Source organism: Cherax quadricarinatus, chromosome 21 (genome assembly GCF_038502225.1).
Source record: "Cherax quadricarinatus isolate ZL_2023a chromosome 21, ASM3850222v1, whole genome shotgun sequence".
Classification (NCBI taxonomy): Eukaryota; Metazoa; Arthropoda; class Malacostraca; order Decapoda; family Parastacidae; genus Cherax; species Cherax quadricarinatus.
The window spans coordinates 40,248,403-40,275,073 of NC_091312.1; the positions used below are offsets into that span (position 1 = coordinate 40,248,403).

The window sequence follows — 26,671 nt, forward strand, 5'->3', positions numbered from 1 at the left end:
TCTTTTACCCCCTCCCTCCACCCTTTCCTAGGACAACCCCTGCCCCTCATTCCCTCGACTACAGATTTATGCTCCCTCCAAGTCATCCTATTTTGCTTCAGCCTCTCTAAATGATCAAACCACCTCAACAACCCCTCCTCAACCCTCTGAATAATACTTTTAGTAACTCCACACCTCCTAATTTCCACGCTACTAATTTTCTGCATAATATTTATATCACACATTGCCCTTAGATGTGACATCTCCACTGCCTCCAGCCTCCTTATCACTGTAACATTCACAACCCAAGCTAATTATTTGAAATAATATTTTAGCTTTTTTTTACTTAGTTTATTTGCTGACATTGCATGTACAGTAGTGATTACCATTAATTTAAAATTTTTGGTACACATTGATTTTGGTTTCAAGCTTTTGGTATGTGTGTGTTTCAGATAATGGTGGCTTGCTGCTGGCCAGTGGCTCAAAGGATTCCTCAGTTCGAGTGTGGCGTTTTTCAGTCATCAAACATAATGAGCAGTTAGAAAAAGCTGTTAATGCAGGGAATAAGGAGTTGAGATTGAGGCCTGTAATTTTGAAAATACCATCAACTACATCAGATGTTATAATATCTGTGCTGCTAGATGCTATTTTAGCAGGTCACGAAGGACTGGTTTCTGAAGTATGCTGGGCTCAACCTGTTTTTAAAGGTAAAAGTAAAACAGAGTATTGGAAATAGATCCTTCATGTTTCCTGTTTCACAGAAGACAACTTTATTGGTACAAAGGTGTTAAATTGAACTTCCTGACTTTTAGTATGCATTTTGCTCCAATTAAGTTAGGAATAACATATTTGTCAGTAGGAATAGTAGCTAAGATAGTGTAGTTTGTATTTTGTGTATTTAAATAAAAAACCATTATTGAAAAGGTTTTCTAAAATGTTATATATAACACCTGTACTAATTCATTTACCCAGGTTTTAGTTTATCAACTTAAATAATAATAATTGCTGTATGACCCATCTGAGTTTATCATTTTTTGTGTATGAATTTATAATTATTTAATAATAATAGTTATAGTCTCCCCTTATACTTGGGATATTAGTTTTGCTACTACTTTGTTATATCCTTTTCTTTCTCTTTCAAATTATTTCTTGTTGTGTACTCGCTACTCCTCGGTACTGATGAACCTGAGAAGGTGATAGACTTCATGTCTGCAAAGCCTTTCTGTATATATTTAGTTTTCTCCCAGAAGCTGTATCCCAGAAGCTCTAGTAATTTATGTTGAGATGAGATGTAAACTTAAAAGTTAGTAGTATCTTGAGTATGAAAGCTTGTGCTATATGTATAGTACGTAATATACTTTTTTAGATTTATTTTTCATTTGTTATTTAAGCTAATTTGCTCTATAATTTGTTCATTCCTTTCTTTAGAAAGCAAGAGGCACCAGCCCTACAGGCTACTTACCTGCTCCAAGACCCAAGACCGTTCCATTATTATCTGGGAGCCAGAGAAAGGGTCCTTTAGTAGCGGTGGACTGTGGCTAGAGGTGGCTCGCCTTGGAGAAGTTGGAGGCAACATGGAAGGCTTTTACAGCTGTCAGTTTAGTCCTGACAACATGCAAGTTTTAGGCTGCAGCTACCAGGTAGGTTTGTGATTTTAAATTCAGTATTTGCCATTAAACTTTTAAACATAATATTTGCCTTTAAATTTGAGAAAAATAGTTGTTTCTACAATAATATGACTGTTGTTTGTAAAACTGATTCTCTTGTAGCACATGATCCATGACTGTTGCTCTTAGGAATTTCAATGTTGCAGATTTTATTTACATTATTAACCCAGAGGATAGGTAACCCAGAATAACAAAAAATCAGTGTGCCTTATTTCCATTGGGGTTCTGTTATTGTCTTGCCCAGACTGCAATCCACAACAGTTGGGTAACAGCCAGGTACCTGCTTACCACTAGGTGAAAAGGCGTAAAGAAGCATACTCAACAATTATACTTCTTCCATGTTCAAACTTGGTTCCTTCATTTGTAAACAACAGGAAATACTCTTTGTATATAACCATGTAATGCTTTTTAAAATGCATAGATACTGTTTGTGTTTTTAATTCAGTTATCTGGGATAATATTCACAATGTTAACCTTAGAATAAAGAAGTATCAGGGGTATAGCTGGCTAGCTCAAGCCTCTAAACTAGAGAGATTGTCAGGCTTCCTCTCCCCCAGGAAAAAATTCCCTGATACAGCCCCCTGGGACAAATCCTACCTTACGGTAAAATCTCCTGGGTCTAAAAAATCTTGAACAAAAATATCAGTAAAAGTGAAAAATTTGATAAAAAAAAAAAAATTTACTAGGTTAGGTAAGGTTGATGTATGCTTAGTTAAGGATAGGATAGGTTTGGCTTGCTTTAGAGGTTAGGTTAGGTTAGGTTTGGCTTGCTTGGGTTAGGTTTGCTTAGTTTAGTGTTCTATTTTTGCCTTGAGGGAAAGTTTAGAATGGATACAGGATAATGTTAACTTTGGAATGTGGATGAATGGAATTGACAAGTACAGTCATTGAAAATAATAATAGCTTAGGTAGCTTTAAAAATGAATTGGACAAATATTTGAGTGAAATTAGCAGTTTATGAAAAGGACCTATCTAGCATGGGCCAGTAGACCTGTTGCAGTGCTTCTTCAGTCTTATTGTCTTATGACTGGAGAACAAGTATGCTTTTTTGAAGCCATTACCGTTTAACCCCTGAAATTACAGAAGCCCTGAAATTAAAAGTGCTGACAATGTCGGCATTTTTTGAAAAAAAAAATTCTTCAATTGCAGAGAATCTTTTTCTGATGGTAATGATGGAAAACTTATGGAATTATGCAAATACAGATTTAAATGGCAGTCTGGGCATAATTTACCAAATGGCGATTTCACCCCTTTAAGTCTTATTTTTTGCCAGTTCCAATGCTCAATTCGACCAAATTTTTAGCCATTTTGCTAGTACATCTTCCACTCTATAAATTTCACACAAGAAACTGCCCATTCAACTAACAGTACTACCCTCCTAAAGTCCACAAAATTCGATAATTTGGACAACTTGACTCAAAATTTAAAAATTACAATTTAAAAACCAAGTTCAAAATGAATACCGTAGACTTTTCAGCCTCTAAAGCAACATTTCTTCTGTTCATTAATCGTTATCCTCAAGCTTCTCCTACACCCCTGCCTACCATTTTTAATTCATCATCACTCACAAAATTTATGGTGTACCCTATTTCTCAGATAATAAAATATAACCATGAATGCTTGGTCATGGTTTAGGGTGTCCCAGTAATTGAAGCAAGCCTAGTACAAACCCACAAAACAAACCAGGAGGGTAGGGGGCCTTACCAGTCCTCAGAAAAATCATCAGAAATCAAATACCTCTGTTAGTCTGAGCAGATGTATGTCTTCCATTCTCTCAAATGATACCAGAAACAGTCAGTAAAACCTTAAAAATAATGCTAGAAAACACCTCAAATTCTCTATTTTAAACCTAACACAAGGTCAGAAGTTTGCCTTTCCCATTATGCATCACCATGGGGTAATTTTTTTATAAAGAATAAAGATTTTATTTCTTTGCAAAGGTTACAATTTGTAATTACAATTTTGGTTTGTTAAGTACAAAGAAAGCCACTATCATGCCAATCACACTCACTGCACAGACCCGTTCTTTCATGTCCAGGCCAAAAATTACTGCTCAAAACTTATCTGAGTGAGTTGAGCTCAAAATGTACATCTGTGTGAGCAATGCTGGCATCAGTAACATAGATCTATATGAGCAACAATGACATCAGTAACAGATCTGTGTAAAAGACAGTGAAAAGGTTAATTTTACCATGGCTTCTGCAGTTTATTAAATCCTTGTTTTGTGAGTGAATTCAGGTCATTCTCTGATACAGAAAATATCTTCCAACATTTTTATATACAGTATTCAGTGAAAAATCTGTTACACAATTTTGTACATTTTTAGAGCAACCTCTCATCTTTAACTGTTTTGAATCTGTAATTTTCTTGCATATTACTCTACCATAAATGGGCTAGTAACCCTTTCTCCAGTACACATTACTAAAGTTAAAAAGAGAAACTTGTTTTTCTTTTTGGACCACCCTGCTTCAGTGGGATGCAGCCGTTTTTTTGAAAGAAGATCACTCTGCTATATCTTTTCTTTCCCACTTTTAACAAATCACTTTCTGCACAATTCTTTCACCTTGCCACAGTATCTTGAACAGTCACTGCCTCCTTCAAAATTTTTTATTCATTTTATGCATTCAGAGAAGTCGTGCATGTTACTGGGAAACACTGTTGTTTATTTCTGTGCCATCCAGTATACAGTATTGGTAGAAAGGATCTTTGATTTGCTAGGCTTTCTTCTTGTGGCAGCTTTTATTTATTTTTTCTGTCAATGTCTTTGTAGATTTTTTCCTCCAAATTATCTCTTTAACAGTCACAAATCATCCAATTAACATAACGCTAAATGAATCATCAGTCACAAGACTTACAGAGGGAAAATTCCTAGGTATCCACCTTGACAGTAGCCTTAAGTTCAAGACACACATACAACAAATCACCAAGGAAATCTCTAAGACTGTAGGTATACTATCAAAGATAAGGTACTACATTCCACAATCAGCTCTCCTGGCACTGTATCATTCACTCATATACCCTTACCTCACATATGGAATTTGTGCATTGGGATCAACAACATTCAGTCGCCTAAGACCTCTAATAACTCAGCAAAAGGCAGTAGTCAGAATGATAACAAATTCCCACTACCACCAGCATACTCTACCAATTTTCAAAAGTCTGAATCTGCTCCAAAAGTAGATCTACGTTTTTTTACATATTTTCAAATATAACAAAAAAAAAAGTAGATCAAAGTTTTTTACACGTTTTCAAATGTAAAAAAAAAAAAAAAGATCTACTTTTTTTTACATACTTTCAATTGTTGAAAAAACGTAGATCTATATTTGGACAGTTTAAGGGTTAAGAACATCCATACTTATTCATGTGCCTACTACACACACAGAACAATACATGCAAATATAAACCCTCCACTTAAACTTCTCACCAACCTTAGCAGGACACATAACCATAACACAAGACACAGATCTCTTTTTGATATACCTCGTGTCCATATCACACTTTGTAAAAACTCTATACACATAAAGGGCCCCAAAATTTGGAATTCATTACCAGAAGATACTAAAGTAACCCGGTCTGAAAATCAATTTAAGACTCTTCTCAAAAGCCACTTAATCACCCTAGACTAAATGCTAAATACTCAGTGCACACATACTCACTTATGTATTCCCATATCATAATTTCATTGTTGACAGGAATATAACTGAATCATTGTTTTCACAAAAAGCATTTTTTGAATATATGAATATATCTTTTGTCTTATATAAATTAGATTCACTTATAATTAATAATCTACTGTACAACTATGATATAATTAATATTCTACTGTGCAACTATGACATAATTCTTAGTGTTAAGTAGTCTGTTAGCCAATAATGTTAAGTCGGCCCATAATGCCTAAGCATAATAGAGGTTCTCTTTGCATTGCAACCGATTATTGTAAATACAAAATCTCAATGTACTATTTACAAAGACAAATAAATAATAAATAAATAAATAAATATTAAAAAATTGCTCTTATATAGGCCTTCTGCAAGAAATAATTTTTTTATCAATAACTTGTAATAAATTTCCTGTCACTGAGTTATCTCCTCTGGGTGTGATAGGAACTTAACATCAGTGTCTTTAACATGTGTCTTAAACCCTGTAATGTTCCAGCTATAAAATATTGGAGAGGTTTTCTTTATGTTCTTCTAGCATGTAATAAGTTGTCCCCTTTCTAATTCCTTTTTACTCCTGTGACTTTTGCCTTTTTTTTTTAATTTTTTTTTAAAGTGAGTCTAAACAGTCATTATTCCAACTTGTGAACAATTTGGAATGAACGAATTCAGAACTCAAGTCCGGCAGGCCGGACTTGAGTCCTGGAGATGGGAAGTACAGTGCCTGCACTCTGAAGGAGGGGTGTTAATGTTGCAGTTTAAAAACTGTAGTGTAAAGCACCCTTCTGGCAAGACAGTGATGGAGTGAATGATGGTGAAAGTTTTTCTTTTTCGGGCCACCCTGCCTTGGTGGGAATCGGCCGGTGTGATAATAAAATAAAAATAAAAGAAATACTGTCTGTTTATCAATTCAAGACTCTTCTTAAAAATCACTTACTCAACCACAGCTTAATAAATACTGAATAACTGAATCTCATAAATGTATAACATGTGACCCTATCAAACTATTTTTTTTTAATTACATTACCTAATAGAATACTCCATTCTCTTGAATGCACAGTAACTCATCTAATGACCATATGACCTGTTTCTGCACTACAAACATTGATTTTATTTGATCTGATTCGATTATATTATACATTGTTATGCTACAAATTTGTACTTATTTGAAATACATGTACTTATTTGTACTCCATGTTGTAATTTGTTTACTGTAATTTTTACCAATGAATATATCATTGCTTAGTTAATCTGAAGTTAATTTTAAGCCTGCCAATAATGTTCTGCATACAAGGGACTTTTGGCATGTACACCCAATCACTATATTTCTTTGTACAACTATGTATCATGTCCAAGTAAAAAACAAAAGAAACATTTCCTAAGCCTAGATTGGGTTCTGGAATTCTTTCAGATGTGGGTCCATAATGGGGCCTTGAAATGCAATATGTCTCCACTGCAAATCCTTATTCAAATTAAACTGGCACTAAACATTGCAGTATCATTGAGCCTCTCTTGCTTTATTCTTTTTAGTGATGCTAATCATTTCAGTTTCATTTTTTCTTAATTATAGTTCACTTTCTTTGCTCTTTTCACTTGCCTCTTTCATGCATGAATAATATACTGACTTTTTTTTTGTAAGTAAATCTTCATGCTTTCATCTTGGTTGTGCTATCTCATGGTGGGCATCATTGAGACTGCAGTGTTTTACGAAGATATACCTGAGCACCAGATTACTGATGAATGTATGCTAATGATGTTATTCTTAAGAAACTACTTCAAGGAAGGAGATATATATATACATATAGTAAGTAAAGGTAGTCAGCAAATTATTTTCATTATTTGCCTAATTGAATCTATAATGATGTACAGGAGGTCATAACTTATAAACAAATTGTGTTCTTGATATTCTAACTTACACATGAGGTGTTTGTATAATAACAGCAGTAAAAAGTGTGGTCAGATTTTGTGTGTGCTCATTCCACTGCTTGGTGGTTATGAAGCTTTAACTGATTCTCAAGTACCTAATTTGTATGTGCTTAATTTGGTATGTTTGTATGTTGGGGGCTGTATGGCTTTATCATTTGTTTTTGAATGCTGTGTAATCAAAATAATCTGAGCAGGGTGCACTCCACCTGTGGAAGCAAAAGAACCATGTGAGTCACATGTGGCAACCATGTCCGGTGATTGGTGGACACTTTGATGAAGTCGCTGACATTACTTGGGATCCCCTGGGCAGGTTAGTCGATTAAATGTTATTTGGTTTTGTTTGATGTATGGATATATTACTAGATATATATCGTGAGGCAGTAGGTAAAATGAAAGGGGGTAAGGCAGCCGGGATTGATGGGATAAAGATAGAAATGTTAAAAGCAGGTGGGGATATAGTTTTGGAGTGGTTGGTGCAATTGTTTAATAAATGTATGGAAGAGGGTAAGGTACCTAGGGATTGGCAGAGAGCATGCATAGTTCCTTTGTATAAAGGCAAAGGGGATAAAAGAGAGTGCAAAAATTATAGGGGGATAAGTCTGTTGAGTGTACCTGGTAAAGTGTATGGTAGAGTTATAATTGAAAGAATTAAGAGTAAGACGGAGAATAGGATAGCAGATGAACAAGGAGGCTTTAGGAAAGGTAGGGGGTGTGTGGACCAGGTGTTTACAGTGAAACATATAAGTGAACAGTATTTAGATAAGGCTAAAGAGGTCTTTGTGGCATTTATGGATTTGGAAAAGGCGTATGACAGGGTGGATAGGGGGGCAATGTGGCAGATGTTGCAAGTGTATGGTGTAGGAGGTAGGTTACTGAAAGCAGTGAAGAGTTTTTACGAGGATAGTGAGGCTCAAGTTAGAGTATGTAGGAAAGAGGGAAATTTTTTCCCAGTAAAAGTAGGCCTTAGACAAGGATGTGTGATGTCACCGTGGTTGTTTAATATATTTATAGATGGGGTTGTAAGAGAAGTAAATGCGAGGGTCTTGGCAAGAGGCGTGGAGTTAAAAGATAAAGAATCACACACAAAGTGGGAGTTGTCACAGCTGCTCTTTGCTGATGACACTGTGCTCTTGGGAGATTCTGAAGAGAAGTTGCAGAGATTGGTGGATGAATTTGGTAGGGTGTGCAAAAGAAGAAAATTAAAGGTGAATACAGGAAAGAGTAAGGTTATGAGGATAACAAAAAGATTAGGTGATGAAAGATTGAATATCAGATTGGAGGGAGAGAGTATGGAGGAGGTGAACGTATTCAGATATTTGGGAGTGGACGTGTCAGCGGATGGGTCTATGAAAGATGAGGTGAATCATAGAATTGATGAGGGAAAAAGAGTGAGTGGTGCACTTAGGAGTCTGTGGAGACAAAGAACTTTGTCCTTGGAGGCAAAGAGGGGAATGTATGAGAGTATAGTTTTACCAACGCTCTTATATGGGTGTGAAGCGTGGGTGATGAATGTTGCAGCGAGGAGAAGGCTGGAGGCAGTGGAGATGTCATGTCTGAGGGCAATGTGTGGTGTGAATATAATGCAGAGAATTCGTAGTTTGGAAGTTAGGAGGAGGTGCGGGATTACCAAAACTGTTGTCCAGAGGGCTGAGGAAGGGTTGTTGAGGTGGTTCGGACATGTAGAGAGAATGGAGCGAAACAGAATGACTTCAAGAGTGTATCAGTCTGTAGTGGAAGGAAGGCGGGGTAGGGGTCGGCCTAGGAAGGGTTGGAGGGAGGGGGTAAAGGAGGTTTTGTGTGCGAGGGGCTTGGACTTCCAGCAGGCATGCTTGAGCGTGTTTGATAGGAGTGAATGGAGACAAATGGTTTTTAATACTTGACGTGCTGTTGGAGTGTGAGCAAAGTAACATTTATGAAGGGATTCAGGGAAACCGGCAGGCCGGACTTGAGTCCTGGAGATGGGAAGTACAGTGCCTGCACTCTGAAGGAGGGGTGTTAATGTTGCAGTTTAAAAACTGTAGTGTAAAGCACCCTTCTGGCAAGACAGTGATGGAGTGAATGATGGTGAAAGTTTTTCTTTTTCGGGCCACCCTGCCTTGGTGGGAATCGGCCGGTGTGATAATAAAAAAAAAAAAAAAAATATTACTGCATTACTGTGGCTTTCAATTATCTCTGTCATGCTGATTTTAATGAAAGTCTTATGCATGCAGTCTCCCTCGAATTTTATTATGGCTAATCATGGCCACGTTATGTTGAAGATTCGGATGTATCTTTTAAAAACAACTGTCACTGTATAGTAGAAAAAATTATCTCATGTACCCACATTGCTGTTTACATTAGCATTATTATTTAGCAGTCTAAGTTTTTAAATGAATACAGTTACTCTGGTATAATTCTAGAAGTGTACAGGATGTACTGTAGCTACCACAGAAAAAACACCTGGAAATGGAAGTGAAGGAAGATATTAAGGTGAATGATCATCAATAAATGCAAGAACAAATTTGTACAGAATAAAGAGGTTGAAGACTTTTATGCATTCTAATGATGTAAGGTTGTGCTAGCTTTTTTATTTATTTTTAACTTCGTGTATAGGACAAGGAGGAATAACATCTTGTAGGAGTGAGGAAGAGCCAGTTGTGAGTGTGGGGGAAGTTCGTGAGGCAGTAGGTAAAATGAAAGGGGGTAAGGCAGCCGGGATTGATGGGATAAAGGTAGAAATGTTAAAAGCAGGTGGGGATATAGTTTTGGAGTGGTTGGTGCAATTATTTAATAAATGTATGGAAGAGGGTAAGGTACCTAGGGATTGGCAGAGAGCATGCATAGTTCCTTTGTATAAAGGCAAAGGGGACAAAAGAGAGTGCAAAAATTATAGGGGGATAAGTCTGCTGAATATACCTGGTAAAGTGTATGGTAGAGTTATTATTGAAAGAATTAAGAGTAAGACGGAGAATAGGATAGCAGATGAACAAGGAGGCTTTAGGATAGGTAGGGGGTGTGTGGACCAGGTGTTTACAGTGAAACATATAAGTGAACAGTATTTAGATAAGGCTAAAGAGGTCTTTGTGGCATTTATGGATTTGGAAAAGGCGTATGACAGGGTGGATAGGGGGGCAATGTGGCAGATATTGCAAGTGTATGGTGTAGGAGGTAGGTTACTGAAAGCAGTGAAGAGTTTTTACGAGGATAGTGAGGCTCAAGTTAGAGTATGTAGGAAAGAGGGAAATTATTTCCCAGTAAAAGTAGGCCTTAGACAAGGATGTGTGATGTCACCGTGGTTGTTTAATATATTTATAGATGGGGTTGTAAGAGAAGTAAATGCGAGGGTCTTGACAAGAGTCGTGGAGTTAAAAGATAAAGAATCACACACAAAGTGGGAGTTGTCACAGCTGCTCTTTGCTGATGACACTGTGCTCTTGGGAGATTCTGAAGAGAAGTTGCAGAGATTGGTAGATGAATTTGGTAGGGTGTGCAAAAGAAGAAAATTAAAGGTGAATACAGGAAAGAGTAAGGTTATGAGGATAACAAAAAGATTAGGTGATGAAAGATTGAATATCAGATTGGAGGGAGAATGTATGGAGGAGGTGAATGTATTCAGATATTTGGGAGTGGACGTGTCAGCGGATGGGTCTATGAAAGATGAGGTGAATCATAGAATTGATGAGGGAAAAAGAGTGAGTGGTGCACTTAGGAGTCTGTGGAGACAAAGAACTTTGTCCTTGGAGGCAAAGAGGGGAATGTATGAGAGTATAGTTTTACCAACGCTCTTATATGGGTGTGAAGCATGGGTGATGAATGTTGCAGCGAGGAGAAGGCTGGAGGCAGTGGAGATGTCATGTCTGAGGGCAATGTGTGGTGTGAATATAATGCAGAGAATTCGTAGTTTGGAAGTTAGGAGGAGGTGCGGGATTACCAAAACTGTTGTCCAGAGGGCTGAGGAAGGGTTGTTGAGGTGGTTCGGACATGTAGAGAGAATGGAGCAAAACAGAATGACTTCAAGAGTGTATCAGTCTGTAGTGGAAGGAAGGCAGGGTAGGGGTCGGCCTAGGAAAGGTTGGAGAGAGGGGGTAAAGGAGGTTTTGTGTGCGAGGGGCTTGGACTTCCAGCAGGTATGCGTGAGCGTGTTTGATAGGAGTGAATGGAGACAAATGGTTTTTAATACTTGACGTGCTGTTGGAGTGTGAGCAAAGTAACATTTATGAAGGGGTTCAGGGAAACCGGCAGGCCGGACTTGAGTCCTGGAGATGGGAAGTACAGTGCCTGCACTCTGAAGGAGGGGTGTTAATGTTGCAGTTTAAAAACTGTAGTGTAAAGCACCCTTCTGGCAAGACAGTGATGGAGTGAATGATGGTGAAAGTTTTTCTTTTTCGGGCCACCCTGCCTTGGTGGGAATCGGCCAGTGTGATAATAAAAAAATAAAAATAATTTTAACTTCATCAGGCCTTTCCCATCAACGTGATAGGAATGGTGTTAACATTGAATTTTAGAAGTAAAGAGGACATAACAGAGAGTGATTGGGGATGGGCAAATGTATTGATGCTGCTTACTAAAAAATTGTATTACATACTTGTTTGAATTTTGAATGTAATCTGCAGGCTGGGCATCAAGTAGTTCACGAAGTTATATTTCTTGAAATATCTCGTCTCACTACTGTAATTGCATTAAAATTAATATTATTCTTAATATTATTATTTAGATAATCTTAAAAAAAAATGCAGTGGAACTTCAGTTGTTGAACAGACTAGTTGTCGAACAAATTGGTTTTCAAACCGATTTGTTTGATTTGGTTTTCGTACGTGGTCTTGGTTGTCGACCAACAACACTCGGAGGGATTTCTTCCCCAACAGGTGCTTAATTGTGATGATACAGGCCTGTTCTGGAAGAAAATGCCCAAGAGAATCTATAACTGAAGAGGAAAAGTTAGTGCCAGGACACAAGCCAATGAAAGACAGGCTCACTCTGTTACTGTGTGGTAATGCAAATGGGGATTTGAAACTGAAGCCCTTACTTGTTTATCATTCCAAAAATTCATGATTTTTAAGAAGAACAATATTATGAAAAGCAAATTGGCTGTAATGTGGAGGGCCAACACAAAAGCTTGGGTAACAAGACAATTTTTTATTGAGTGGGTTCATGAAGTCTTTGCTTCCACTGTCAAAAACTACCTCATTAAAGAACAACTGCCATTCATGGCCCTTTTACTTATGGATAATGCTTCTGCTCACCCTTTAATCTTGGCAAATGAGTTGCTGGAGGAGTTCAGTTTTATAACTGTGAAGTTCTTGCCTCCTAACACCACTTCTCTCATCCAGCCCATGGACCAGCAAGTCTATGACGCTACAACCCATGGGACCATATAATCCTACAAGAATCACGTACCGTGATCCGAGGACATACGTTGGTGTGGGTACTTCAGAGCTAATTTCATCCTCCCCCCCATTTGGTGTACTAGCCTCCACGAGCAGCATACATATATGGTATTGTAACCACGAACAAGTGGTATTTAATCAATAACGGCTAGTCACAGTGTTGAAGATTTGTCTTTGAGAAAAATGTCTTAACATACACAAGTCGTCAGATAACTTTAGTTCCGTCTCACGTCAAATTACTGGGACAACTGGGATTTTCCTATCACTGTTTAAAACATTGGAGAAAGTCTGTTGTTTAATAAAACAGCATCTACATATACAGATTTAGAGGAGTCTTTATTTGTGATTCCATGTTAGTCAATACTACATATACATATATATAATGTTTATTGTTCTTTTAGTCTTAAGTTAGGTTTGAGCTTACCCAAAATGCTCTGCACAACCAGGAACTTTCCATGTGAAATGATAAATGTTATTTATTTTTGTACAAATGATGTATTATGTAGAAATGAGGAATTTGAATAAGAAAGAAATCAGTGTACTGTATACAATATATTTATCTCAGTTACATCATAGTTATTTTTTTAGGTACCTGTTGTCATCCAGTAAGGACCAAACGACTCGTCTTCATGCACCATGGAAGAAGACAGAAAATGAGGTTAGTAGCTATCTTACATCATGCTCATATCATCAGTAATAAACATATATTGCAAAGCAAGAATTTATTTGGACAGCATTTTGCTGTATGTAGAACTTTATCAAATAATGACTTGATAAAGTTCTACACAAAGCTCGATCACTAGCACACTCAGCTCACACACTGAGGTCTGGGGTTCAACCACTGGTACAGGTGGAACATTAGGTTGTGTTTCCTTAAGACACCTGCTGTCTACATTCACCTATCAGTAAAATAGGTACCTGGGTGTTAGTCATCTTGTGTGAGTCACATCCTGGGGACAAGATTAACCTAATTTTGCCTGAAATGCTCTGCATAACAAGGGGCTTTCTGAATAGCAGTATGTCATTGATGTCAGCTAGGCCTGTATAACTTGTGCATGTACAGTGGAACCTCAGTTTTCATATGCCTTAGTTTGTATGTAAAATTATATTTATTTTCTGTAAAATGTATTTTTTGTTAATATTTTTGGGTGTCTGGAATGGATTAATTGGATTTACATTATTTCTTTTGGGAAATATTAACAAAAAATGCATTTTATAGAGAATAACTATAGTTTTACATACAAACTAGGGCATACAAAAACCAAGGTTCCACTGTACTTGTAGCAATATTTATTTATTTGTTTATTATATATTTATTTATAGGTTCTCCTAAAAAATGTTTGCTCTGCGGTGTGCATCTTTCCTTCACTGCTGTCAGTAAGGATTAAGGATTTTATTTCTTTGCATAGTTTACAATGTGTAATTACAATATTGATTACTAAGTACAAAGAAAGCCACTATCATGCCGGGGCATTTTGGGCAGATTAAACTTAATGCTTAACAGACTACTTAATCTTTCTTTCTTTCTTTCAACACACCGGCCGTATCCTACCGAGGCGGGGTGGCCCAAAAGGAAAAACGAAAGTTTCTCCTTTTACATTTAGTAAAGACTACTTAATACTAGACATATACAGTGGACCCCCGCTTAACGATCACCTCCAAATGCGACCAATTATGTAAGTGTATTTATGTAAGTGCGTTTGTACGTGTATGTTTGGGGTTCTGAAATGGACTAATCTACTTCACAATATTCCTTATGGGAACAAATTCGGTCAGTACTGGCACCTGAACATACTTCTGGAATGAAAAAATACCGTTAACCGGGGGTCCACTGTATATCATAGTTGGTTCGAATTGAACATTTTTTTTATATATTACAACAGAGGTAGTAGTGGTTTAGCAGTAATTAAATTAACAAGTAATTGATTAACAAGTTACAGTATTATATTTTGGCACATTTTACATAATGAGATTAAGACATTTTAGTTTTGAAATAATCTTATACAATTTGGAAATTTTTGTGTTGATGGTGGCAATAATGTATAGTGTTTGTGTTGTTAATTTTGGGAGATAGGTGATATCTAAGCAGAGCCTTGAATTGGTGTGCAGGGACGGACCCTTTTATATGTTCAGGCAATGAATTCCAAATCTTAGGGCCCTTTATATGCATAGCATTTTTACATAGGGAGATCAAAGGAGATGAGGGATATCAAAGAGTGTTTTGTGTCTTGTGTTATGCAAGTGCATTCTGTTGTAGTTCTCAAGAAGGTGTTTGAGAGGAGGGTTAATATTGGAGAATAATGTTCTGTGTATGTAGTATGCACAATAACATGAGTGGATATTTTGTATGTTAAGCAGGTTCAAGCTCTTAAATAGCAGTGGGGTGTGTTGTCTGGCACAGGAGTTTATAATCATTCTCACAGCAGTTTACTAGATTGGGGGATTGTCCAAGTTCCCATTAAATTAGAATGTTTAAAAGTAGCAAAAAAAAAAAAAGAGCACCTAGGTACTCTGCTGCATACCTAAAATAGTGCTGTTCACCCTAAAATAGTGCTGTTCACCACAATATTCACAGTTATATTGGAATAAACAGTGAAATTAAAAGAGTTAAAATTGCAATTTACACAGCAGATTTTGGCTGTTATTTTAAAAGTCTATTTTATTGGGGTCTACTATATCAAGGGTTACTGTACACTCTTTCAGTCTCTTAAGATTTTTTTTTTTTTTATCTTGCCCCCCACACAGGAAATTTAATTTCAGGGTATGCCACTGTTGAAGAGGTAAACAAAAATGCTGAATTCTCTAGTTATGGTTACAATTTGGTATAGATTTATATTGAAAGCTAACCTCATCAGTTGCTAAATTTAGTTTGGATTACAGTATTTTATTACTGTTCAAAATTTTGAGAAAGAAGGAACACTGTAATGGGCCTACTGGCCTATGCGAGGCAGCTCCATTTCTCCTATCGGCTTAAGCCAATGCCTTGACCTAGTGAGGTCAGACACATCACTTAAGGGAGGAGCAGTGCATCCGACCGAGTAGCACAAGCTAGTCAAGTCCAACTCGCACCCACCCACACACACTCATGTATTTATTCAACCTGTTTTTATAACTACACATTGTCTTAGCGTCTATGACGGTACTCGGGAGTTTGTTCCACTCATCCACAACTCTATTACCAAACCAGTGCTATCCTGTATCCTTCCTGAATCTGAATTTTTCCAATTTAAAACCATTGCTGCAAGTCCTGTCTATGTTAGATACTTTTAGCATGCTATTTACATCCCCTTTATTAATTCCTGTTTTCCATTTATACACAATCTTTTTTTTTTTTTTTTTTAACAAGTTGGCCGTCTCCCACCAAGGCAGGGTGATCCAAAAAGAGGGAAAATCCCCAAAAACAAAATACTTTCATCATCATTCAACACTTTCACCACACTCACACATAATTACTGTTTTTGCAGAGGTGCTCAGAATACAACAGTTTAGAAGTATATACGTATAAAGATACACAACATATCCCTCCAAACTGCCAATATCCTAAACCCCTCCTTTAAAGTGCAGACATTGTACTTCACATTTCCAGGACTCAAGTCCGGCTATATAAAATAACCGGTTTCCCTGAATCCCTTCACTAAATATTACCCTGCTCACACTCCAACAGCTTGTCAGGTCCCAAATACCATTCGTCTTCATTCACTCTTATCTAACACCTCAATCATATCCCCCCTAATTCTATGCCTTTCTAGAGAGTGCAGATTCAGGGCCCTCAGTCTATCCTCATAAGGAAGATTTCTGATACATGGGATCAACTTTGTCATCTTCCTGTGTACGTTTTCCAGTGCATTTATATCCATTCTGTAATACGGTGACCAAAACTGTGCAGCATAATCTAAATGAGGTCTAGCCGAAGATATATAGAGTTGAAGAACATCCTGAGGACTTCTATTATTTATAATTCTTGCTATGAAGCCAAGGATTTTGTAAGCTTTATTGCGAACACTAATGCACTGTTGTCTTGGTTTCAGATTACTACTAACCAGAACTCCTAAATCCTTTTCACAATTCGTAATATTAAGATCTACATTATTTAGTTTATATGTGGCATGGTTATTTTCCTGTCCAACATTTAGAACTTTGCATTTGTCTATATTAAACTGCATCTGCCACTTCTCCGACCATTGTATCAGTCTATTCAAATCATCCTGGAGTGCTCTGATGTCCTCATTAGAATGAATTGGATGGCCTATTTTGGTGTCATCAGCAAATTTGCTTATGTCGCTATTTATTCCCTCATCTATGTCGTTTATGTAAATTGTGAACAACAACGGGCCCAACACTGACCCCTGAGGAACACCGCTTGTGACGTGCCCCCATTCTGATTTCTCCCCATTTATGCAAACTCTCTGCTGCCTATTTGTCAGCCATGCCTCTACCCAGGAAAAAATTTCTCCTCCTATTCCGTGTGCCATAAGTTTCCTCAATAGCCTCTGATGTGGAAATCTATCGAAAGCCTTACTGAAGTCCATATACACAATATCATATTCAATACCATGATCTACCTCCTCAAATACCTTAGTGAAGAAAGTTAGTAAATTCGTAAGACAGGAACGCCCCGTTGTAAAACTGTGCTGAGATTCATTAATCAGTTTATGCCTTTCGAGATGGCTACAAATTGCTTCGGCAATTATTGATTCCATAAATTTTCCCACTGTGGAGGTAAGGCTTATTGGTATATAGTTCGAAGCTAAGGACCTGTCACCTGCCTTGTAAATAGCTATTACATTTGCCATTTTCCACTTGTCAGGCACTATGCCAGTTTGTAGTGATATGTTGAAAATATTAGCCAAAGGCATGCTAAGTTCCTCTTTACATTCCTTTAACACCCTTGCAAACAGTTCATCAGGGCCTGGGGATTTGTTAGCTTTTAATTTCTCTATTTGTCTGAGGACCATGTCACTAGTTACCGCAATCTTTCATAGTTTATTATCGTCCTGTTCTACAGAATCTGTTATTTCTGGAATTTTGCTAGTATCTTCCTGAGTAAAAACTGAGAGGAAGTAAGAATTGAAAATTTCACACATATCCTTATCACTGTCAGTGATCTGACCTGAGTTACTCTTAAGTGGGCCTATCTTGTCCCTAATCTTCTGTATAACTGAAAGAACCCTTTTGGGTTAGTCTTCGAATCCCTTGTGACCTTAGCCTCATAATCCCTTTTTGCTTTTCTTATTCCTTTTTTTTATTTCTCTTTCTAATTGAATATATTGATTTCTTAACTGCCCATCCCCTCTTTTGATATGCCTATATATGCCTCTGTTTTGACCAGTGAGATGTTTTAATCTATTGTTCATCCATTTGGGAGCATTTTTGTTAGATCTAATTTCTCTACTCGGAACAAAAGTTGTCTGGGCAGCAAGAACTATGCTCTGAAAAACATCATATTGGCAACCAAGACCACCTACCTGACCCATAGTCAGGACATCCCAATTTAGCCCACCTAGGTAATTTTTCCGTCCCATGAAATCGGCCAAGCGAAAGTCTGGGACAGAGATTTGATTACAGTTATCTAGGTAACTCCATGATATATTGAAACTAAGTGATTTGTGATCACTTTCCCCAAGCTCATCATTAACCTCAAGATTATTAACTAGTGATTCTTTGTTGGCAAGAACCAAGTCAAGTAGATTGTTTCCTCTAGTTGGTTCTGTACAGGGGAACCTTGACTTACGAGTGTCCCAACGTACGAGTTTTTTGAGATACGAGCCGTCCCTGGGTCGATTGTTTGCTCTGAGTTATGTGCCAACATTTGAGTTACGAGCCAGCTCCCCCTGCTTCCCCCTCAACCCAAAACCTGGACACCTTGCTTGTTTTTCTTTGATTTCATACTTTAATTCCATGGAAATAATCCTCTTTTTCTTCTCAGCACTGTTGTTTACACTTACTTTCTTAGGACCCATGCTTAGAAAAATGAAATTTGGCCAAATGACTGTCAAAAATGTAAGCAAAGCATGAGAGAACTGCTCCCACAGCGAGGTAAACAGTGCACTGAATTGGCGGCATTCTTTATTATTTTAATAAATAATAATAATAATTATTATTAGTAGTATTGTTAATTTAGGTAACTAGAGCACAGATCCAATTACCTAAATTAATAATAATAATAATAATATATTATTATTATTATTTTTGTTGTTTTTATTATTATTATAATGATAGAGCTTCAATTCCTTAAATTAATAATAATAATATTTAAAGTAAAAGGACACAAGTGCAACTAATGTGACATTTTATTGTGGCAACGTTTCACTATAACGTTGCCACTATAAATGTCACATTAGTTGCACTTGTGTCCTTTTACTTTACATATTGTCGGTAATTCTACCAACTTTATTACAATAAAAATATTAATTATTATAATAATAGTGATAGAGCTTCAGTTCCCTAAATCAATAATAATAATGATTATTATTATTATTAATATATTGATAGAGCTTCAGTTCCTTAAATTAATAATAATAATAATACATAATTCGTATGTAATAATAATTCAGAATGCTGCTGCTAGTTGGCACAGCTGATGCCAAAACATACTATGGTAAGTAGTGCACATGTTTACATCACTGTGGGAGCATTTCCTTCGTGCTTGCTTGCTTTTTTTTTTTTACAGTCATTTGGCCAAATTTCTTTTTTCTAACCATGGGTCTTAAGAAAATAAGTGCAAAGGACAGTGCAGAGAAGAAAAAGACGATGATTTCCATGGACTTAGCCAGGCAATACCAACTTAGTACAGCTACGATATGTAGATACTAAAGTTGTATCAGTTATGTTCAGTGATTAAAAAAAAAAAACAAATTGTATCAGTTAAGTTCAGCGCTCAAACAAAACAATGTTGTTGGAGGTTTACAGGGCCACTGACATCATGCGCCGCAGCCTCAACCTCCCTCACCATTTCTGCTCCAAGTATGTAGGTACATATACACTTTATATCAACAGTTTATTATTTCTTTACATTCTGTAGTGTATTATGATTTATTATGTGTTTATATATGATATTTTCAGTGTTTTCCTTAGAAAATTAGTGATCTTCTGCAGTTAGCCCCAAAAATACACCTACCATCAGACTTACGACCTGCTCGACTTACGACCACTCGACTTACAACTGTGTTTTTTATGCCAAATTTCTGGGAAATAAACAACTATTTGTGTTGTACAGTGTTTATCCTAAACCTTACAGTATAAAATACAGTACTAACAACATAAAAGTAAAGTAAAACATGAAATACCAAAATAAAATAATAAAATAAAGTCATTACAAAAATGTTTTGTTGATATTCAGTAGTAAAGTTCGACTTACGACCATTTCGACTTACGACCGGTTTCTCGGAACCGAACTCGGTAGGTGTACTCTGTTTTCTCTTACAATAAGAGCATGGGAAGATAGTACGTATATAGTCAAAGGTGGACAGGAAATGGCAAACGCTTCCGCCGCTGCCTCTGCCACCATATTATGGCCTATTTTATTCATTCTAGAGTATATATCAAGTTTCTGTGTTAATTATATTGTTTATTATGTCATATTAGATGAATTGTGATAGATAAATAACCCGGTGGCCCGGTGGCCCTGTGGCCTGGTGGCTAAAGCTCCCGCTTCACACACGGAGGGCCCGGGTTCGATTCCCGGCGGGTGGAAACATTTCGACACGTTTCCTTACACCTGTTGTCCAGTTCACCTAGCAGCAAATAGGTACCTGGGTGTTAGTCGACTGGTGTGGGTCGCATCCTGGGGGACAAGATTAAGGACCCCAATGGAAATAAGTTAGACAGTCCTCGATGATGCACTGACTTTCTTGGGTTATCCTGGGTGGCTAACCCTCCGGGGTTAAAAATCCGAACGAAATCTTATCTTATCTTATCTTACAGTTGATAATATTCGAGTATTTTTTCTCGTCTCTCCAGAGTGCAGGAACGGATTAATGGCTTCTCAGTTAATTTAAATGAGGAAAATTAATTTGATATTCAAGTAAATTGAGTTACGAGCTAGCTCCTGGAATGGATTAAACTCACAAGTCAAGGTTCCACTGTATTATATAAGTTAGTAACTTTATATTGCATAGTGTGGCACAAAATATATATTATTACAGCCTATGTATACTGTAAAATAGACAATATACTCTGATTTAAAAATTTTATTTTTGCTGTGTATTTTCCTACAGATAGTTTGGCATGAAGTGAGCCGCCCACAGGTTCATGGCTACGATATGGCTAGTGTCTGCAACCTTGGCAAATACAAATTTGCATCTGGAGCGGAGGAGAAGGTTATACGTGGATTCAGTGCTCCCACCAACTTTATACGTAATTTTGGCCAGATCTGCGGTTTCGACGTTGAGGAAGATTTAGGTACAAAAACCAACTTCGATGTTTAACTTGATTTGTTTTTTCTGTTTCATCATGGTCGCATTGAATAATACCAATTATCTGCTCTGCTGTGACCAAAATGAAATTGGAGGGCTGGCTTGACTTGTTACTATGCCATACCACCTCATTGCACAGAACACGACTTACCTAAAATGCAATGTACAGGTACTCTTCACCTAACAATCGAGTTAGGTTCCTAAGAGTAGGTCGGTAAGCAAATTGGTTATTAAATTTGAGCAGCTCCTTACTGATATTTCAAGCATACTATACTGGTAGTGGGTTTGTGTCAGCCATCTTTAGATATTGTTTTAATGTCACCTTTGCACCATTTTTAGTACGCTAAAAATAGAACTAGGTATGTATTAAAAACAATAAACTTAAATACACATACAGTATACTCATTACTTTCCTTAATATATTTGTAGTCCTAGTGTAGGGTGGGAGGTGAGTACTTATTGTAGAAAGAGGAAGAAGAAGAGCAAAGAATGGAAGAAATACAAAAGAAGTTCACTGTAAAGGAGTTAGTGATGCATCTCAGCATCAAGCAATTTCCAAGACTACGTATTTCGTCTATAAATTTGTACTTTATTGTACACCCCATAGTATAAGATAGGATTAGAAGTGCAGCAGCACTTGGAAAAGGGAAAACAAGAGGAAATAGAAGAACAAAAGAAGTTCACCGTAAAAGGATTAGCTGGTGTGTTCGTTCATGTTTGCATTCTCAGCATATCTTGGCGTCTCTCGTGGCATCTAAGAAATGATTACACTCAGTGAACAAGGTATGTTGATGGTAATAATAATCATAATAATAATAATTGCTCTGGAGCACTTTAAATGTCATATATTTTATGTAGGTTAAGTAGCTGGCCCAGCTACCAAACCTGCACAAGCTGTAGTCTTCAGTTAGGCTTAAGCTTGCCCAAAATGCTCTGCATAACCATGGGCTTTCTGCATGCACAACTAAATGTCACCTATCTCTGCAAATGTTGTATCATTGTATTATTAGTATTTATTATTGTAATTATTATTATAACTGTGCATTACGATACAGTTTTTATACAATAGTACATTACATGGTGATGCTTCTGATATTGTATTACTGATAGTTATCACCTCAGTAGTTTTGATTGAATTTCTTTTCAGCCTCTCCTCACTTAACGACAAAGTTCTGTTCCTAAGGCAACATTGGTAAACGAGTTCATCGCTAAGTGAGGAGCGTACTATAATGGTAGTTGATTTATGTCAACTATCTTTGATATTGTTTTAATGTCACCTTTGCACCATTTATAACATTTCTGGTATATTTGAAATGTTGATACAGTAGTGTTCTGTATATTGTAATAAACAGAATAGAGGAAATCAGCTCTAATATACATTATTTAGGCATGCATACTGGTCAGGGAGCTCATCGTAAGTCCAAGGCATCGGTAAATGAGTACGTTGCTAAGTGAAGAGAGGCTGTATTATACTTGTGCCTATCTACATAAACATTAAGATAAACATCTTTAGCTATTGATTAACACCTTGTAGTACTCACAGCAATAGGTAATCACCAGAGGAAAATAAACTGTGATAATCTCTGGATTAAAATATATATCAAAAATTTTCATTTCGGCAGGCAAATAATTTATTTGTAGCAGTTTAAATTTTGTTATTGTTGTTTATTGAAAAATGTTTAGTCTTTTTTGATATGTTAGTCTGTGTGGTCTTTTAATACATTTTCTTACCTAGTCATTAATAAGGGCAACATGGTAACTATTCATTTGTCCAACCATTGTTCAGATGAACACAAGGTTATTACTAAAAACCAGAAAATGATTAATTTTTATTCCACATAAATAAATGTCAGAAAATCTAACATCCACTGTACAGTCAGCCATCCAGATTCACAGGACTCTTAATTTGTGGAATTTGACTCTGACATTTCTACTGATGGGGAACTCACAAATAATTTTGAACGTTTCCAACTCTACATGGTGCCCATTTTGGGGGGACTTTGTGCTTGAATTAAAATTTAAAATTGCCATAGCCAGTTCACTATTGGATTTTATTCATATTGCACTCAGTGACTTTCTTCTGAGCAGATCTCTCTTCTTTGTGATCATTCTTTTTTTTCTAAATGTCACTGTTAACTTCTTCTTTCAACAAACCTGCTGTATCCCACCGAGGCAGGGTGGCCCAAGAGGAAGAACAAAAGTTTCTCCTTTTAAATTTAGTAATATATACAAGGGAAGGGGTTACTAGCTCCTTCCTACTGACATTTTAGTCGCTTCTTATGACACGCATGGCTTACAGAGGAAGAATTCTATTCCACTTACCCATGGAAATAAACAATAACTAGTAAGAAAATAGAAGAAAACCCAGAGGGGTATGTATGTATGTATGTATATGCTTTTGCTTGTACATGTATGCGTAGTGTGACCTAAGTGTAAGTAGAAGTAGCAAGACGTATCTGAAATGTTAATAATAATAATAATAATAATAATAATAATAATAGTAATAATAATAATAATAATAGTAATAATAATAATAATAATAATAATAATTTTATTTTAGCATGATACATGTTTGTACAAAGAAGTGTAAATGTTGGGTAAACATGCCAAAGGCTCCTTTATTTGCAGAGCATTTCAGGCAAACTTAACACTAACTTAAGATAAATAAGGTAATAACAGTGCTGTAATTGTACATATGGTCATTAGGTGAGTTACAACGAATACAAGAAAACTGAATATTCCATTTGTTCATACTATATGGCTTTAATCAGTTAGGTAGAGAAGAATTACAGTTTTGATATGTATATAAAAAATACAGTATTACAATTTAGCACAATTTAAAACAGTGAAGTTGAAGCAATTTTAAGTTTGAAGTAATGATTAAATAGTTGAGCAATCATCAAGCACAATTTACAATAATGAAGAAAAGACACCAGCAATCCTACGATTGTGTAAAACAATTACATACAGGCTTCCACTTTACACTTCCTAAGCAAGACAGTAGTACCTCCCTGGGTAGTTGCTGCCTCTTCCTAAGCAAGACAGTAGTACCTCCCTGGGTAGTTGCTGCCTACCAACCTACTACTTAGCCACTGTCAACTCTATTAAAATATTTAAGAGAGATGTGATCTCAGAAACATAAAATAATCCCAGATTTAAAACTAATTTTTTTATGTAGTCTGCTGTTTTTATTGATGGATTCAAGATTTGCTTTGCCTCTGTCAATGTAAGTTTTCCTTCCCTCCTTTCCTGAGAATCTGGGAGGCCAATTGTATTTTGTTTTAGTACTGTATTAGTTTGTATCTAACTTTTAATTTTCTTCTTAGAAAAGTGTGAAGTGGGAGAGGGAGCATCAGTGCCATCTCTTGGGCTCTCCAACAAAGCAGTTAAAATTGCTGACCTTGAAGACCAGCAGAATCAAGAGGAAGGACAAGAGGCAGGCCAGATTTACTTTAAGCCTCTCTCTCTCTCTGGTTAGTAGCTTTAAAACAAGATCAATATCTGTAAGGAGTACTTGTGGTAGTGCTTTATCTCAGGCTTTGGAAAAGATTTTGAGGAGAGAGTAGTAGTATATATGTATGGACCATCATAATACACTTTATATCATGAACTAGTATAAGAACATTTTTTTCACTGAAGAAATTGACCTTCAATACAATTTAAAAAAATATTTTGCTAAAATTTTATCGGATTAAGCAAAATATCTCTTGGATAATGTTTATATATTTTATTTTTTTGAAGCTTAGTGTTATTGCTCACTTAATACATGATAGTGTAAACACGTTATCAGGCATTTTAGATGCATTCAATAATGGGAAAAATTGCTCTTTTCCACCAGTAGTGATTTTTGCTTATTGCACTGGGTCGAGAACCTAAGAGTCATACAAATGAGAGCCCTCTTGTATATCTGAGGGAGGATCCACCAATAGTAGAAGGTAGGAAAATATGTCTTGTCAAGATCTTTGTGTAGAGTAAGTAACTTTATTCAGGTATACATAGATAATCATACATAGCAGCATATGTGTAGAGAAGCTAGGGTACCCCAAAAAAGTCAGAGAGCAGCCATTGCCAGAATTCACTGAAGAATTTTGTACTGTATGTACAATTTTGTAGGTAGTAGGTTGGTAGACAGCAACCACCCAGGGAAGTACTACCGTCCTGCCAGATGACTGTGAAACAGAAACCTGTAACTGTTTTGCATGATGGTAGGATTGCTGGTTTCTTTTTCTGTCTCATAAACTCGCTAGATAACAGGGATTTCTTGCTACTCCTACTTACACTTTGGTCACACTTCACAGACACGCACATGCATATATATATATACATACATCTAGGTTTTTCTCTTTTTCTAAATAGCTCTTGTTCTTCTTTATTTCTTCTATTGTCCATGGGGAAGTGGAAAAGAATCTTTCCTCTGTAAGCCATGCGTGTCATATGAGGCGACTAAAATTCCGGGAGCAATGGGCTAGTAACCCCTTCTCCTGTAGACATTTACTGAAAAAGAGAAGAAGAAAAACTTTATAAAACTGGGATGCTTGAATGTGCGTGGATGTAGTGCGGATGACAAGAAACAGATGATTGCTGATGTTATGAATGAAAAGAAGTTGGATGTCCTGGCCCTAAGTGAAACAAAGCTGAAGGGGGTAGGGAAGTTTCGGTGAGGAGAAATAAATGGGATTAAATCTGGAGTATCTGAGAGAGTTAGAGCAAAGGAAGGGGTAGCAGTAACGTTGAAGGATCAGTTATGGAAGAAGAAAAGAGAATATGAATGTGTAAATTCAAGAATTATGTGGATTAAAGTAAAGGTTGGATGTGAAAAGTGGGTCATAATAAGCATGTATGCACCTGGAGAAGACAGGAATGTAGAGGAGAGAGAGAGATTTTGGGAGATGTTAAGTGAATGTATAGCAGCCTTTGAACCAAGTGAGAGAGTAATTGTGGTAGGTGACCTGAATGCTAAAGTAGGAGAAACTTTTAGAGAGGGTGTGGTAGGTAAGTTTGGGGTGCCAGGTGTAAATGATAATGGGAGCCCTTTGATTGAACTTTGTATAGAAAAGGGTTGAGTTATAGGTAATACATATTTTAGGAAAAAGAGGATAAATAAGTATACAAGATATGATGTAGGGTGAAATGACAGTAGTTTGTTGGATTATGTATTGGTAGATAAAAGACTGTTGAGTAGACTTCAGGATGTACATGTTTATAGAGGGGCCACAGATATATCAGATCACTTTTTAGTTGTAGCTACACTGAGAGTAAAAGGTAGATGGGATACAAGGAGAATAGAAGCATCAGGGAAGAGAGAGGTGAAGGTTTATAAACTAAAAGAGGAGGCAGTTAGGGTAAGATATGAACAGCTATTGGAGGATAGATGGGCTAATGAGAGCATAGGCAATGGGGTCGAAGAGGTATGGGGTAGGTTTAAAAATGTAGTGTTGGAGTGTTCAGCAGAAGTTTGTGGTTACAGGAAGGTGGGTGTGGGAGGGAAGAGGAGCGATTGGTGGAATGATGTAAAGAGAGTAGTAAGAGAGAAAAAGTTAGCATATGAGAAGTTTTTACAAAGTAGAAGTGATGCAAGGAGGGAATAGTATATGGAGAAAAAGAGAGAGGTTAAGAGAGTGGTGAAGCAACGTAAAAAGAGAGCAAATGAGAGAGTGGGTGAG

General features: G+C 36.7%; 1 protein-coding gene across 1 annotated transcript in view; it reads left to right on the plus strand.

Moving 5' to 3' along the window:
* The window catches only part of Elp2 (elongator complex protein 2), an 82,335-nt gene that overhangs the window by 20,698 nt on the left and 34,966 nt on the right, over positions 1-26,671 (plus strand). Inside the window, exons 5-10 of the mRNA XM_053777320.2 lie at positions 432-686; positions 1,408-1,619; positions 7,423-7,538; positions 13,183-13,252; positions 20,811-20,994; positions 24,335-24,481. Of these exons, the coding sequence (XP_053633295.2) occupies positions 432-686; positions 1,408-1,619; positions 7,423-7,538; positions 13,183-13,252; positions 20,811-20,994; positions 24,335-24,481 (984 nt within the window). The remainder of the gene's footprint in view (positions 1-431; positions 687-1,407; positions 1,620-7,422; positions 7,539-13,182; positions 13,253-20,810; positions 20,995-24,334; positions 24,482-26,671) is intronic.